Source organism: Boleophthalmus pectinirostris, unplaced genomic scaffold (assembly GCF_026225935.1).
Source record: "Boleophthalmus pectinirostris isolate CB_2022bp ecotype Guang Dong unplaced genomic scaffold, ASM2622593v1 HiC_scaffold_12, whole genome shotgun sequence".
Taxonomy (NCBI): Eukaryota; Metazoa; Chordata; class Actinopteri; order Gobiiformes; family Gobiidae; genus Boleophthalmus; species Boleophthalmus pectinirostris.
Window position 1 is genome coordinate 26,148,197 of NW_026571018.1, and position 18,370 is coordinate 26,166,566.

Below are 18,370 nucleotides of genomic sequence, written 5' to 3' on the forward strand. Positions count from 1 at the left end.
TCACAGTGCAGCAAAAAATTTTCTGCGTCACCCCCTATGCAGAGCGCCTGCATCAACTGCCATGCACCTCTGAAATTTTCTAACTATGCGTTGAAATGATGCAGACAGCAGGGAGTAACGACACAGACAATAAGACTGGTCCTCTCTACCACCACTCTACATACATTTCCTGTACTCAGCTTTCCTTTCTTTCAATATACATTGAATAATAATGTGTTTAATGCAGCTTTGTGCACATTTGTTTATGTTTCACAGATATGAAACTTAAAACCAACTGGCTAATTTAAACTAAACTAATATATATATATAGTTACTTATATAACTATAAGCACAAAAAAATAAATAAAATTGTTCTGCTGATGCAGTCAGCTTCTGTTGGACTAAAGGTGAATATATTCTTTCTATTCTATTCTTTCTATGACAGAGGATGTGCTGATGATGGTGAGTCTGTTCTGTGCTTCTACTACGTTGGAGATGGGTCATGTTAATCTTTACACAAACGCTAGGTTTAAATCCTCACCTCCTGCGTTTTGGTGGTGAATTACTTTGTGGCGCATAGACCTTGACGCAGACCCATAAATCAAAAACAACAGCAACAAGGCAACAGTGGCAGTGCGCGTTGAGTCGACCCACAACTATACTTCACCCTTAATAATGTAGAATTACTCAAAACATTTATGAATGAAACAAAAAACAACTCAAGCTCAAGGTATGTTAATAAAATTATAACATGGCTTAAAGCTCACAAGACTCACTTTTGTCTAATATCAGACCTTTAAACAGTAAGCTGATATAGTAATTGTTGTGTTTTTACATAGCTCATTTTTAACATTTACCAAATTACAGGGCATGTTTCAGCACTCATGGGGTTTTGTGTGTCACATCAATGGTATAATCTATCAGCGTGCATCAGTTAAGTGGTTGCACGCATTTATTTGTACACATCAAGGTTATATTTGTATGATTGGCATGAAATTGTTTTTGCCTTTTGTAAATAAAAAGACACTGACCTTGCAGACACCACATCGGCCCCCTCGTGTTCTCCATAAAGAAGTGTTTTCTAAACTCTCCCAGCGCCCAAGGCCAAACCAAATGACTTTAGGATGAATCTAGTTACAGCGCGAAACCGCACAAGGGTTGTAACTGTGACGGTCAATGACAATGGAGAGTTATTGTGGTTTGGACCAAAACAAAGGCTAAAGGAAAAATAGCAAGAATTCATGTGAAGTTATAGCATTCTGGACTGCCCGTATAGCTCTAGAGAATTAGAGCGGGTGAGAATTCAAAAAGCAAATATTGTAATTATTGAGTCTATCCACATGCAACAAAAATTGGAAGAAAGTTACTCTACTCTTCCTCTTTCATGACAGCAAAAATTAACCAAAGAATTTTTTGTCACTTTCAAGGCAAAACATGGCGTTATTATTAAACTGCAGATGTGTTTTTTTGTTGAATGAAAGAACAATTATGTGTGGACCAAATGCCTGAAAAAATTATAAGGTTTAACTGTTGAGGATATTCTGTTGGGATATTTCCTCAACCACACGTAGAGTTATATACTAGTAGGTCCCAGTCCTCCATTTTAGATTTTATGCAAGCAACCTGTAGGCTTAGCTATATATGCATTAATGTTTTATGTGCAATCTTCTCTTGATGTAATGAACTTAACTGCAGCCTGCTCTCATTGCTGTTTTAGAAAAGAAAACAAACTTTGGCAAGCGTAAACCAGCCTAAATGTCACAGCCTCCAGAGTCCAGCACTAAATCTGATCCCAAATCAATGCACAGTCATCTATTTACAAGTGAGACATTAGAGGGGCTATACAATTTAGCTCCTATGGCCAAAATAAACTCATAAACCAGCACTTTCTTACAACAGCTATTAGTCACTGGCTGGGTACAAGTGGATAATGGCAAAGCAGTCAGTGTAGTAGTTGCAGAAATGCATTTTCTCTCACAAATCATCATCATCAAACATTTATTTGAATGTATTTAATACGACTGAAAAGTAGAGCACAGGTCAATGTAAATGGCAGGGTTATTCAATGGTTTGAATTCCTGCCAATGCCCCATCACTCTCTCAGTACTCTTAACTTAAAAAATAAGCTTTAATACATGCATTATGTTATCTAAAAATGCATAAAATAAATGATTAAATATTGCTACAGGAGGAATAAAAAATATTATTGTGAGACTTACCAATGAAAGAGGTCTCCCCCAAGTATCCCCTCCGTCTGAGCACCACCTCCAGGTACTTATCATCTTCATCCACCACAATGTAGTCCTTCTCCAAAGAGATCCAGGACCAATCCAGGCGGAACAGCTGCCCCTTTAGCTTATTCCCACCTGCAAAATAGAAACACCACATTTTAGCTTTGTAATTCAATCAAATCCAGTTTACTGCATGCTCATAACAATGTTCTTCCCATCTCCCCTGATCTTCTTTCATTGTGTTATTAAAAAACTAAATCTGCTTTGACACCAAAGAGCGACTCATTCTACGATAAAACTGTTAATTAAATCATACATTTGCTGCAAAATAGTAAGTATTTCTTCTTACAAAATATATGGGCTACATTTGTGAAATGAAGGTGCACAATGTAATTTTTCTGGTGAAGGGGAGCCATCTGCTTGTCTTCTTCCACACTGGAACAAAACATATCTATTTCCACAGAGATAGATATGTTTTGAAGACAAATAGGTAACACTACAAGGTCAAGTTACAGGTCAGATCCATGGAGAAACATTCTGGCTCTCTCACAGTAAGAATGCATGTTTTTTTTCTTTTTTAGGTTTTTTTTTTTTTTAGTTTTTGTCCAATAAACATTTGAAAAATGCACCTTTAAAGGTTTAGAATGCTGCTAGCTGGAGTTGTGTTTTGTTTCATTCACACAAGTTTGAGTAATCCTTCATCTGTCTACATTTCCAAGGCTCAAATGCTCTGCTCCACCTTGTGATGTCATGTAGTCGTTGTCGTTTTTCAAGGTAGCAGCTACCTTTACCTTTTAGTTCAGTAAAGATTGGAAATTTCAGGACTGAAATTATCCAAATGATTCTAGTGAAGCTGTATGGACTCTCTAAATATGCAGTTTGTGTGTTAAATGTGTGAATGAAACAAAACACAACTCCCGCTATGTTTGTAATGAGGAAACATAAATCAGAAAATAGCGTAATATGGGTCCCTTAATATGTTTTGCCTCTAGACCGCCCAAAAACAGCATCTCATTTAGGGTCATCTTAGGGCGCATTTCTAAGAACCAAAATCGACCTGAACTCACCAAATAATGATGAAAGTGAGCATATTATACACGTTTAGTAACCACCCACATCAAAAGGGCAATGACTTCTAATAAAGTATAATACCACAGCAGAAAAAAATACAGGAGCTTGGTTTTGACATGCATGAGGAGAGGTTAACCAAGCGTGGAAATCCTTTAAGTGCAAAATATAGTGTTCAGATTTTTGCACAAGAGGAAAACACAGAGATGGAGGAGTGTGTATGGGAAATCACATTTAGCTCCAAAAAGATGGTTTGAATGCAGTTTGTTGTTGGAAATGTGGAAGCCTGGAGTGCTATGCCTGGTAAAAGCAGTAGCCTTTATAAGCCCTTGACCTCCAGCCGTTCCAGGTCAGCCTTATAAACAGAGGCAGAGGAAAGGGCCGGAGGAGGGCACGCTCAGCTGAGTATTTACTGTGTGGACAAAGAGCCTATATAAGGTCAAATGCATTCAGGTTCAATCATGTTTTCCACTTATTAAAACACTGAGACAAAAAAAAAACAATACTTGCCTTTTTTTGTTGTGTGAAACTGATGCAATTTACGGTATGCAATTGTAAGCAATATTCAATTAAAATGGGGGCATGATGAAAAACTTCCTGTACTGTTTTGGTAAAATGTAATACTGCGTGTCCATTATACTTATATTACATAAATTCAGCAGTTCACACGTTGTATAAAGTGATCAATAACACAAAAGGTCTATATCTTGTGGAATTATTATTATTATTGCTTAATCATTAGGGATGTAACAATAACCGAAATATCGTGATATCGTATCGTCAAAGTTCTCACAATAATATCGTGGACCATCACAATATATCGAATTACAAGTCTCTTTGCTTAAATTAAGAGTTATGTTGCAGCAATAGCTAAAAAAACAGAGGGAACTACATAGACCATGATCCTTTGCTCTATTTCAGTGCAGACTACATGAAGAAATAACAGTTCTAAGCACTTTTAAGTCTTAGTTCTTTGGTTTAAGTCTTGTCAAGGCATTTTAAGAGGAAAAAGTAGCATATTAACAGAAAATATCGCAATAAATATCGTACCCTCCAACCATATCATGAGCTTTCCCACGATATCACAATAAATATCGTACCGTGATGTTCATACTGTGACAATATCGTATCGTGAGACTTGGATATGGTTACACATATACCCTATTAATCATTATAAAAGGTGCATTGTGTAACTTTGCTGGTAATGGATCTGCCACCTGTTTTTTCACAGTATGGCATTAAACCTTTCTATCTTCATGGAGACCAAACCAGACAACGTTACAGGTTGGATATGTCGGATCTGTGGAGAGGCAACCCCTCTCACAGTCAGAATGCTTGTATTTCTAGGTGTTTTTGAGCTATAAAACCACCTGTAACTGAATACATGCATGGTAGATCTGTTTAATGTCATACTGTGGAACATTCCGGGCATAGCAATGACACATCCATCGAAACAAGAAGGTTACTGACCCGCAACCAGGAAGTTACATATTATACCTTTAAAATAAAATCAGTCAGTACACTATGTTTTGGGGGGGGTAGGGCGGTATGCACTATCATCTATTGTTTGTTGTGTACTTCTTGTCTGTCTACTACTTCAATGCAATTATAACATGATCAGATTGTGTACTAAATATTTAAAGAGTATACGATTATAGAAACTTAACAACTTGTTTTAATGAACCACACTATCCTGTAACACACTAATGCACATGTCCTGCTACTCCATTTACAATATAAAAAATGAAAGATATAAAATATTCTTGAGACATTTAATGGTTCTTGCATTTGCACCCAGTCGGATCCACATTTTAAAGTTCACTAGTACTTATTTCTCTGGCTAAAAATGCCACAGTTACAGAGGATGATTCTAAAAATAACCTATGGAGGCAAATTCTGACCTTTTTGGCTCCCCATTTGTTATCGTCACATAATGTCACACACCGACTACTTTCCTCCACGGCTTTTTCATGGTTCCAAATGTCCAAATGCCAAGAAATCACTGTCCACTTTTACTTTTCAGTTTCTTATTTTTTTGTGACTTTTTGCCCACTACTAACACTATTATTCTTTTTACTATTTTTCCAAGTTGTAATCTTAATTTTACTTGATTTAAAGGGTCCTATTGTGCTGTTTTCTGATCTATGTTATAATGTGTTTCCTCCTCAAAACATGTCTGGAGCTGTGTTTTGTTTTGTTTCACATGTTTAACACACAAACCCTGCATACATGGGCTGTGTTCTTCTCTTAAACAGAAAACACCTTTTTGATGTCATGTGGCGATACAGGAAGTGTTCCACTGTGTTTTTAAACTCCATACACCTTCAATAGAAACATATGTATAATTTTGACCCTGGAATTTGCCATCTCTAATCTGAAGGGAAACTAAAGGTAAAAGGCAGCTGTTAACTTGAAAATTACTGCTTCATGACATCACAAGGTGGAACAGAGGATTTTGAGCTTTGGAGATGTACACAGACTACACCAGGATTACTTAAATATGTGTGAATGGAACAAGACATATCTCCAGGTGTGTTTTTGAGGAGGTAGCAACATTCATAACATGTCTTAAAGTTCACAAGAGTCAAATTTGCATAATATTGGACCTTTAAAACTAAAATATGAGTGTTTACACCCAAGGGTCATGGCCTAAACCAGTTGTGCAGAGGTAGTTACATCTGTGCTTCCTGCTGTAGTCTGCTGAACGCTCTGTTTCAATCATGTATGTGATGTACCAGTAAAACACTAGGGGTGAAAAGTTCAGGCACAACACAGCTAAGGGAAACAACTAATGTAGTTTCTTTTATCTAACACTTATATTCACTGGGAACAAATCAAATGCAGCACAGTGCCACGCTAAAAAAAAAAAAAGGGATCATTTTACAGGATAACAATTCTGAAGTTGTGGTAGTACTCTAAACCTGCGACTATTGCTACTATTGTACTGCTATGTCAATCTTCCACCCATCAAAATTTGAATAAATGAATGCACTACTAGACAAAGCCCATGTACTGGGGAAACTGTGACGCTAGCCAGGCTAATGAAAAGATGCTAATCTGAATTTAATTTAGTTACCTTCAATAGCAAAGCTTTAGCAAAGGCATATTCAATTGTACCATCTACCATTGTGTTCAGTGTAACAGCTTACATCCTACAGCAGTGTAAAATCTGGGTAAAGTAAGTGCTTCACGTGTTTTTAAAGGTGCACTATGTCACTTTTTTAATGGAGGGTCACCATCTAATCTCAATGAAAATAGATGAATTTGCTTTGTCTTGAATGTTCCACAGTATGGCATTAAACATATTTATCTTAATGACTTAATAAAAGAAACACGTCCTCTGACTTCAACGTAGAAAACTCCAGTGGGAGCTGATGTTGCCATAAACGTCGACCTCCGATGGATAACTGCAGATCACACTGAGCAAACTCAAATATGCACGAATCACTCCAAATACAAGGTCGAGAGGGTAAATGGTGAGAGGACAACAATAAGATGGTTAAAAGCTCTGAAAAGTCAATTTTGCATAAAAGGTCTATTTCTTGAACTCTTTCTGGTTGTTCCCCTCTTTCACATTAGAGCAGTATTTGCGGGGCCCACCTCTTTGTATTGTGTTGTTTTGTAGTTTGTTTGCAGGTGCTGGTCCCTGTGTCTGACCTCCCACAGCACACAGGAGACAGAGGAGACTGGGCCAGACAATAGGGACCAGAGTCTGTGGGCTGCAGTCTGTCTCATCACTGTGGTATTTCATATGGGGATAAAAGACCTCATGTGTGCTGACCATACAGAAAAAGCAGCTTTGAAATCATCCTCAATAGAGTAAAAATCACTTTCAAAGGCTCTTCAGACAAAACACTCACACAAAGACACAAAGACAGTTCTTTTTTTTTTTTTTTTTTTTTACCAATTAAGGATCATAGTTTCAGAATAAAGTACATTTCAAGGATCAATGGGATGGGAGTGATGCTCTCAGAACTACTTTGATGGTGGAGTTTGGTTCCGTGTGAAGTGACTGGACTCGCAGAATGAACACTGACAGCTGTCCAGACAATAACAGTATCTTTCCTGACTTTGACTTAAATGTTGTGCTAAATGGTTAAGGTAACACAAGACAAGAGTTATGTAACAGCGAATAAACTCATTAAAGATGGACATTTTCAGCTGAGGCTCTGTCACCTGTCTGTCCCCTTGCTTATTGCTTTGCCTGTAATATTCCACAGTGTGGCATTAACGTATCTATCTTCTCCAAGGAGCCAGGCAGGTGATGCCACAAAGCATAAGTCAGATCTGTGAAGAGGAAAGTCCACTCACAGTAAGAATACACATTTTTAAGGGTATTTTGGAGCAATAGTCAAATTGTAATGCAAGATACATTTAATGCCATGCTGCGGAATATTTCAGGCAAAGAAATATCATCTCCATGAAAACTTAGAGTGCACTTTTACTGTGAACACTATGTGACTGAAAGTGTTCAAAATGTAAACCATAAGGTATTGTTAGCATTCTGTTACAATTTACTCATAATAGTACTTATATTATCTTATGCTACTATTCTACAGGTACTATAATACCTCTAGTAACCTTTGCATAAAGCTGCTCGTGCTCCAATCTGTTATTACCACCCACATTTATTTTTAAAAATATTATAGTTGTTAAAGTAAGTGCTTTTTTATTTCTACACGTTATGACGTATCATAAATACACAGGAAATGTCTTTTGGCATCACTACATTGTCCCAATACAACATTTTCTAAAACATTATTCTTCTCATAGTTCCTGGATCTTGTCCCAGACCACATGTTGTTCTCTTGGATATGACTGATTTTGTGTACTCTTCCATTTTATACAGCAAAAAATGTAATACCTTCAACCTTTGAAAAGATTTTTCCAGGGAGAGCTGGAGTTTGTGAAATCTATATTTCTTTCCGGGCCTTTTCTTTAGCTTTTCTAAAGGGCATGGATCTAAAGCGGGCTATAAAACACACGCAGCCTCTGAGCCCTCGGAACTGCAATTGTTTTAAAATGACTGCCTCCAGAGGGGCTCATCCACTCTCAGCTTACATCTGTCCATATCCAGACTAAAAATAATGTCACAGAAGCTGAACACAGGGTCAGACCTGAAACTCGAAATACTGCTACTGCATAAATGATAGCAAAAGGTATACTTAATAATAGTAGTACGAGTGCTTGTAGGTGCTGTAGAGGTTTAAGGTGATACATATGTATATGAGGACCATGACTTTTTGCAGAATGTCTCTACCTTCTCTATCCACATTTCAAGCTACAGCTGTCCTGTTAAAAAAGGTTTTAGGGCCACAATAAATAAACAAACAAACAAACAAATAAATAAATAAATAAAATACATAAAAGTACAAGTATAAAAGGAATGGTCAAGAGCACGAGGTTTTCAGCTTAAAATGCAAACGCTAAATGGCCCAAAAATAACAGTATTGAGCAGCTATGTTATTTTTGCTTACTTTAAATTTTTATTTTAATTTATTTTAATGTATTTATTTATTTTATTTATTTTATTTATTTATTTATTTTTTGCTGCAAAAAAAAATGTATATATATATATTACATCTTCATGGTTCCAAAGTACAGTTATCTTAGCCTTGGTGGATCTTTTCAGAATTTTAAATCAGTTTTAATTATTAATTGTGAACAGATTTGCAAACATAGCAGTTGTACATTTAACCCTCTTAACCCAACTTGGCCTTTGACTAACACAAGCCAGACTGTCTTTAAGCAAATGGATTTCCAGCACATTTACAGAATGTGCCAAAGGTATTTCCAAAAGCTGCTTGTTTCTCTACAGAACACAATGAGTCAACAGCAAAACACTGTGTCCACCTAATTATTATGCCTCAGTGCCAACTCCAGCCTTGGCACATCACACACAAGCAAATGGTCAGCAGTGAGAGAGGACTATACAGACGCTGTGCACCGTGCACAAGTCCATTTTCATGAAAATAACCTACCAGAGCAATCGAAAACAAAAGCATTTCCAAATCTGCTAATATGTTGGCAGTAATAATGTCCCTATACACAGATTCAGACTCAATAATCTTCTATAGTTCAGGGGTCAATTATTTTGGTGAATGAAGGTAAAGAGTAATGAGAGACATTAAGCAAATAGCCGGAGGCAGGAATCAGTCAGCGTGGAGAGAAGCATGTGTGTGTGGAGCTCTGCTAATCATTTCACCATGAACTTCACAAAACTTAAGAAATTCTTTTTGAGTGAAGATAATAGAAGATACAGACTCACTGCAATTTAAAGTTGGATTATGTAATTTTTCCAGTGGTGGATCCATCACTTGCTTCTCACCATGGAGATGTGTTTTGCATGAAGTTCCATGGAGACAAGCAGGTGGTGCTATCAGGCCAAGTTAAAAGTCTGTGGCGATGCAATTCGATAGATAAAAGCAAATAGGCAAAGCAATAACATCTCCATGGAGACACAAAAACCAAGCAGAAAAATTATATAGTGTCTTTTTAGCATAGACTGTATAAAAGAAGTGGACTAAACGAGTGTAACATCACCCATAGTGTTCAGCGCCACTCAAATGAGGCTCGCGATGCTCACGGTTTCAGGAGCGAATCTGGAGCCAGGTTCTGTCATGAATAGGATTTTTTAGACGGACAAAACAGCAAAAAAAATTTAAAAATCAGGATCATATAGAGCAGGTTAATACAAACATTTTAAGACCAAAATGACGAGGCTCACTGCAGCAGTTACAGAGAGAGGGACCACAAGATCCTAATGTAAGTCTATTAGAGCCGGGGTCAGAAGGAACCGGAAGAGCCTCCTGGAGGACTTCCAATATGTCCATTTATATATATAAGGTCTATGCTCTTTAGACAGCAACTTCGCTAATAATGACTTAATCTATGGTACACTACAGAACATAAGAACGAAAAATCTTAGTTAATACAGGTTTCCACTCCTAACAGGAACGTTTCATAGTAGTCTGACTCAGAAAAGCGAGTTAGTGAAGTAAGTTTTAGGCTCTTTATTTCCACTTAATCTTTAGATTCAACAGCGTGTCTGTATTACTCGAGCCCCAATCAAAGGAGATTGTTCACACAGTGGTGTCTCCAGCACAGTGTGGGTCTGTCTGCTGCTACTGTGGCTGTCCCTTCACTGTTACTCCTCCATCTGCCTTATAGATCATAACCACCAAACTGCTATGGTCAAATATGAAAGCTACCATTTACAACTAAGGTACTAACTAAGCCAGACTTGTTCCAGCATCATTAGAGAAAATAGCCAGACAAAAAAAAAACTAAAATTGCATCGTGATTGTATAGTCATCTGCAAAGTTGTTCAATTATCATTATGCAAAAGACGGCCTCAACCGCAATAAATGTCATAGTTTTCATTTGCCAGCTGTTCTCATTTTGCAAACCAATATTATTTACCTAATCTGTTGGGCATAGAGACAAGTTTGAATTTTTTCCTGAATTGATTTTCAGAACAACAAACATGAAAAAATAATCCAATGCAATCTAGAAAACAAATGAATATACGGTATAGTTAGTAAGGTAAATTAAATCATTTAGTCAAAGTTTAGCTCCATGGCAACAAGAGTGAGATCACATGTGAGCAGGCTAAGTTCAAGTTATAAAGATAGAAACATTATTAACCAATTACTATGCATGTGCGGAGGAGGAGGAAACAAGAGGGTGGCTGGAAGGTCAAAACCGTGTGAGCACAAGTGGCACGTTTGATTGGATGAACAAGTGCTGCAATTGTTAACTTAAAAATTAGAAAATATTAAGCAGAACCGAATACCTTTTAACCTCACGTCAATTCCAGTGTTGGTTAATTGAGTTGGTTTGGGTCAAAAACTACAACTTCCAAATATTAGTACTTCAGGAAGTTTAAAGGGCCCATATTACACTATGTTCTGATCTATGTTGTAATGTTGTTTCCTCATCAAAAACAGACCTGGAGTTATGTTCGTTTCAGTCACACGTGTTCTTCTTTCAAACAGACAACACTCTGTTACACCTTGTGATGTTTTGTATAGAGAGCTCCACTGTGTTTTTAAACTCCATATACCTTCACTAGAATCATTTGGATGATTTCAGCCCTGCATTTGTCATTCTCTGCTGAACAAAAGGTAAAAGCTGTTAATTTGAAAACCACTGTTAGGCAAGTTACTTCAAAACTGTAATGCGTTATTTATTACTTGTTACTGTCATTTCAAAGGAATTTGATACATTGCAATATTACTGCATTTAAAACATAACGCAGTAGTGAACCAGAACTAAACCAGGACTAAACCAGAACTGAACCAGGAAAAACCAGGAATGAACCAAGGAGTGAACCAGGAGGACTGAACCAGGACTAAACCAGGTCTAAACCAGGAGTGAACCAGGACTAAGCCAGGACTATACCAGAACTGAACCAAGACTAAACCAGGACCAAACCAGGATTAATCCTGGACTAGGACTTGGAATCTAGGACTGCCCCTGAGAGAACCCGAAGTTCGTGGAGCAGGGTGTCCGCAAAGAGCGATCGGAAGTCAGCTGCGATTAGCGTGGATTTACCGTGGAGCGTGGAGCTCTGCGCCGGTCCTTTCGCCCGCGGTTACCCGACGGTCTAGGCAGGCACACTTCCAGGCCGATCCCGGCATTTGGAAACGTAACGATGGCGTTTCACTGCCGCTGATATTGCAGTGATTTCAGCAAATTTGTATGAAGAAAAATGAAAAAAACACCACTTAAATCCAGATTAATATGCACTGTAACACGCATTACTGACATTTGTACCGAGTAAAATATTAAATTTTTTTTCCCTGTAATGCCACATTACTGCGTTACAGCAAAAAGCAATGCATTACAGTAATTTGCTACTTTTATAACTCGTTACTCCCAACACTATTGAAAACGACCCCTTGATGACATCACAATGTATAACAGAGCATTTTGAACTTTGGTAACTTTGCTGTGTAATAAAGGACCTTTAAATTATCATAAGCATATATTATCCAAACAACAAGACAGCAATGACGTTATTTGCCATGCCAGTGCAGCCAAGTTAAAGGAGAGATCAGTGGTTAAGTAGGCTCTGTTCAGCTTATTGCTAAGATTTCTCTGTGCAGTGTCAGGTCTCTCTAATCTTCTACAACATGCTAACAACAACCATGCCTTGCTCAAACCCATCTCTCTACAGCTGGTTTAAACTCACAAAAAAGGAAAAAATCAAAAAAGGTCTAAAGATTTGGAATATATTTGCAAATATTAAGTGGGTTTAAACAGGAGACACATCTATCTTACTTAGCTCTCCAGAATCTTCAAGACTACAACTGCTGATACCCCAAAACCCGGGGATTTTTCATCTGTTGATATATTGCATTAGATAAAACATGTTGCTCAAATAGACCTGGATTAATATTAGTTCACTTGTATTAGCGGCCCACGCGGCATCCATCTCGTGTAGTGCCGCGCTGCATAAATCTGATACTTGTCAAAATACACACATCCTCCGCCTCCACACGATTTTCATTTGACTCGCAGGGAAGTACAAAAGCTGTTGTTTGACGGGGGAAGTCAGAGCTTGTCACTTTGGCACCGAGCCCTGGTTTCTGAATGAGCGCTTTTTCATATTTGGGATAATTCTGTTTACCAGGTGTGCTGCAATGCATTGGCAACAGGGGTCAGTTTACGGGTCTAAGCAGAGTCTAACCAATATCACATCCCTGAGTATGTGTGTGTGTGTGGGGGGGGGGCGTGTGCTGCCACTGTCTGAGCTTGCCTGGGGCGATTGGTGCAGAGTGGAGATGCGGCCAGAGTGAGTTATCATTGGACTGACCAGGGACCCACCGCCCCGAGCTATTGCAAACATTAAGCATTTAAAACACGACTTCAGTCCAGGTGAAGGGGACAGGGGCTGGTATTAGCTCGAATTAACCTTTAAAGGTTAAGTTGTGCATTAGTCCAAGTGTGTGTAAGATAAATGAGGGTAATTGTTAAAAATCAGATAAAATAAACATTAGCATTTTTATTAGTTTTAGTAATTGGCTACTGAAAATCACACGCTAAAATCTGTGAAGAAAAACGAAGCTTTTGGTAATTACAAGTTGTCTGTGAAACAGTTCTACTTTGAGAAAAAGGAAGACCAAACACTGTACACTAGGGATGGGAATTCAATTAAATTTTTTTAATCGATCGTCGGGAGAATTAATGTTATTAATTAATCATTAATCATTAACATTTTTATATTAAAATTATCATCATAATTATTACTATTACTAATCTGCATAAATAAAGTCAACTTTACAAAATATAAACCACAACTACTATAGAGCCACATCAGCCCCTTTGACATTATGTGTTTAATGCAGTTTTGCCGCGTTTGTTTACGTTTTACAGAAACAAAACATAAAACCACATGGCTAATTTGCATAAACTATAAGATGAAAAAAACAGCTCTTTACTTGTGCGCTGATGCAGTCAACTTCTGTCAGACTAAAGGACACGACTCAGTGGAATTTGTGTGTTCTTTCTGTGACAGAGGGATGTTGATGATGCTGATGGTAGTCTGTTCTGTGTATATATCTTGTTGGTATGGTATGTGTATATATCAGGTTTTATGAGTGCAGATCGTATGTGTGCAGGTTTAGTGCAGCTCTTTATTTAACAGTCATTTCACACACTTTATTTATGTTGGTCACTTTATTTATTTTGGCTACTGTTGGGATGAAACGACTGAAACGTATTTGTCTTTTGGACGCATGTGCACTCAACTTTATGTTGCAGTAACCGGGATACTGGGTATACATGCACCATGACAAAACCGGAATACTCAAAAAACCCGATCATACCCGGGATACTGATATGCATGTAAATGCACTCATTGAGTGGTATAGTGATCTCCAAGGAGGTGTGCCAGAGCCGAAATGTGGGACTGTGAAGCCGCAACTCCATTGTTGGTGCTGTCAGACGCAGCCTGGTCTCCTCACACTACGCGCAGCAACCTACATTCGGTTTGTTGATTAAAAATGAACGTGACTGACACAATTCTTAATGATCTATTATCAATTAGTTGAATAATCATGCCCATCCTTACTGTACACACATATGAGATACAAGAAGTAGGCTGTATATTGTTCACTAGATATTGATTGATAGATATTAATATAAAGTATCTTAAGAGTTATTGTTGCTAGGGAAGTTTGTCCTCTGCATTTGGCTCATCCTTGTCACCGGTGCAACCTGTCAGGAATACAGATATACTTTATATCGGTTGGCCAATATAACCCCTAAATATCAAGGTAAATATTTTTGTGAATATGGCCCACCCCTACTACACTCACATCTGGATTGCTCTCATATAGTAAATGTACGACTGTTTTCATTGTTTTGATCCTTGTCATTACATGATAACATTAGGCACAAACCTGCTTATCTAAAAATGTTGTAGTAATATTTAGTACCACAGGGCTATCTTTCCTTTGTAGTATTCAGTAGCCATTAGGCATGAGAGCGCAGAACACCTGAGGCGACCCCAAGCTTCAGAGCCCGACGTGAGGTGAGAGGGCCTCTTTGAAGTGACGATGATGCTCTTAATAACCAGGAAGTTTCCATTGAAGTCTACAAAGAGTGTCGTATACAACCGTGGGCCTCGCTTTGGGCAAAGGCTCCAGAATCGGAAAAGCTGCCTACGTTATTCAGTGTAAGGCATGTCCCAGAAATCGTATGATTCTAATATTGCACAGAATAGCAGATCACTAAGGTCCTTTTCACAGTGCCACGAGTGAGGTCGATGTAAAAGGTTGGTCGCTCTGAGAGAGGCGCGCTTGGGCCCGTGTGAACATGACACTCACTGTGGAGTGCAGTAAACGCTTGCTCCAAACAGGTGATCTCGGAGCGACTTCACTCCCACTCTGGAGGAGGAAGAGTATGGTGTGAACGTGGACAACCTCAGTCCAACTTATGCAGTCTATGGTGACAATAACAGGGTTAGGTATTGGGTAAAAAATTGCTCAGATGAATGGGTGATGCAGAACTGCTGTTTGACACATTTATCAGGCAATCTGAATTATCTTCAGCCAGAGACATCTCCTGCCTCTGTCTGCTCAGGTAAGCCTGGTTCTGTGTGTCACCAGCACATACATTCCTCATGGTATATTTAGCCTCAGGTGAAAGACGCGTGATCTTGTGTATTCACAGGCTCTGTATCCACTTAAACGTGTTGCCATATAAACAAGTTTGATGATCAGCTGATGGACTCATGGTGATTGTTTGGGGTGAATGATGCACGGTGCATGTGAACACAGCCGATCCAAAAGTAAATAGTAAATCTGGTGTGCACTGGGGTCAGTCCAGAGATCGCAGTAACGTGTGAAACTACCTAAACTCTTCTAAGCAAAGAGAAGATAGTCTGGATTCTTGTCTCAACCTTAGCCATTTTCCAAAATTATCAACCCATTTCTAGCTCATTCTTGCATATATGCCAATTATCAACATGCATGGATTCATAAGCATTTTTTGCAACTTTCAGACTGCAAAGAGGAGTTTATAGTTATGGAAACATCAATAGCCCCAACAATATTTCATCATCACAGCCATCTCAGTGAGAAGAAGGAGTGAGGGAAGTGAAGACCAATAAATCCCAGCCCCTGTGTTTTAAAAGAAAGTAGCTGTAAATTTGAAGTCAAATTTAAAATAAGTGAGATGAAGACAGATTTTCAAAAAGAGAGTGCTACTAAACAAAAAATCATAGGACGCTTGCTGTTTACTATTGCAAAAGCCAAATCTGTTTTAGTGCAGTATAATATTCTTCCATGAGCCCTCCATGATGAAATCCACTCAGCTTCATTTTCAGTGATAGTATCTGCAGAATTGGAAACAAACTAACCCAAACAAACTTTTCCAAAATTGAGGCGCAAATGAAATTATATGGCTAGTTTAAATGATACATTTTTAATCCAGGAAATAGAACCGAGAAGTTGCTGTAATAGTATCAGTAGTATTAGTTATAGACATTTGAGTTGGATTTCTGGAATGCTAATAATAATGACATAAATAAGTAACACAAGAAGGAATGCCACTTATTATTTTATGCACTTTAACAGATTGACTTGGATTTTGTGCTGCTTTTCTTAGCCTATACAGGTTTGATGATACTTCTGAGAGACAGTTAGATCTGACACATTTTCCATACTTTCTCACATTCCCAAACTCATTAAAACAGAAACACATTTTGGCTCCTCTATCCTGACTTGAGTTTGTTTACTTTAGATGTATGGTTTTTAATAGGGTTTGGAGGCAGCTGCAATAAAGATGTTCTTGATGACTCCCCAGCGCAGTGAGCTTCATAACCAACGTGTGAAGAGACGTGTAAATGAATGTATCGCTTTATAGGATTCGGCTCACAGAATTTAAATATGAATTGTACAAGTATTATGTTAAATTAAAACAGCGCTGTGCAGTTAAATTTCATGGGTGGGTGGGGAATTAAGTTTAGAAGACACGTCAGATTCTGGTTTCGTATTTTTTGCTATTAAAAACTGCAATAAAAGTAATAAAATAAAAGACTGACATAATTTCTTACAAGTAGAGCAATGTTCAAGAGGAAAGCGGTCTTTATACACAAACCACTAATTTGTTCCTACTCTGACCCCTTGTAGTTTAATTAAACCTGGATTACCAAACTTTGTTCTAAGAAATTTATAATTTTGTTTTTCAGCTACTATATTAGTGACAAAATTTACTAATGCTGCAAAAAAGATTATTTTACTAATCAAATAATAATATAGTCTACTGTTTTTATTATTAGGGGTGTAACAATAACTGAACTATCATGATATCGTATCGTCAGAGTCACAATAATATCATGGACTATCACAATATATCGAATTACAAGTCTCTTTGCTTAAATTAAGAGTCATGGTGCAGCAATAGCTAAAAAAAAGACAGAGAGAACTACATAGACCATGATCCTTTGAGCCATTTCAGTGCAGGCTGTAAGAAGATATAACAGTTCTAAGCACTTAGTCTTAGTTCAAGGTATTTTAAATGAGGAAAAAGTAACATATTAGCAGTTTTAGCTGTTTAGCCTCCACAAAATATTGCAACAAATATCATACCGTGAGATGTATATCGTGAAAATATCGTAACGGAAGATTTGGATATTGTTACATTCTTAATCGTGAACCTCCCCATCATATCATAAGCTTTCCCATGATATCACACTAAATATCGTACCGTGAGGTTCATACCATGACAATATTGTATCAAGAGACTTGGATATCGTTACACCACTAGTTATAATTAAAAATGTATTATTTGAAGACGCATTAAGTAAATTCTCTGGTGGAGGGTCCGTCAAATGCTTTTTCACCATGGCGATGTTATTGCTTTGTCTGAAACCTTTCTATTGTCAAGAAGACCAAACCAGGCTAAGTTACAGGTCAGATCTGTGGAGAGGCAACCCTGCTCACAGTCAGAATGCCAGTTTTCTAGGTATTTTTGAGCTATAAAACCACCTGTAATTGAATAAATGTAAGGTGCTGTTTTGTGGAAGCAATGGCATCTCCATAGAAACAAGCAGGTGACGGACCCCCAATGAAAAAGTTACAAAGAACACCTTTAACTTGTTTCAGTCCTACTGGCTACATTTTACCAATTGCAAACCCTGAGGAAAGGGCAGTGTGCTTCGTTACGCTTTGGGGTGAGAGTGTATTGACACTGCCAGTTCAGCCCTGCTTCACTCCATGCTGGATAATGAATGCATGTGAACACTAGTGGGGTGCCATAGGGTTTGTGAGAGCTAAGAAGGAGCTAAATAGATTGAAATACCTATATTTAAGTACCCTAGCTTTTTAATTGATTGTACATTCAATGCCCAGAAAGAGCTATTGCACAACATTAGTGGTTCAGCAGTGTAATCAAGACAGACAATATCCTGTTTACATACAGATCTAATTAGCATTACATAATACCTCTTAATACAGCTTTATCATCTGAGCTTAAAGAAAATCATTTTATCTTGTATTTGTTTGAGATATTTAAGTAGCTATTTTATCAACTCAAAAGTGTTTATATACACATATGAAGTGGTATCTTTAAAAGGGGACAGA

The 18,370-nt window shown here is 37.8% G+C and overlaps 1 protein-coding gene across 1 annotated transcript in view; it reads right to left on the reverse strand.

Annotated features, from left to right (window-relative positions):
- The window catches only part of frem2a (FRAS1 related extracellular matrix 2a), a 114,227-nt gene that overhangs the window by 67,678 nt on the left and 28,179 nt on the right, over positions 1 to 18,370 (reverse strand). Inside the window, 1 exon segment of the mRNA XM_020923059.2 lies at positions 2,199 to 2,345. Within this exon segment, the coding sequence (XP_020778718.2) occupies positions 2,199 to 2,345 (147 nt within the window).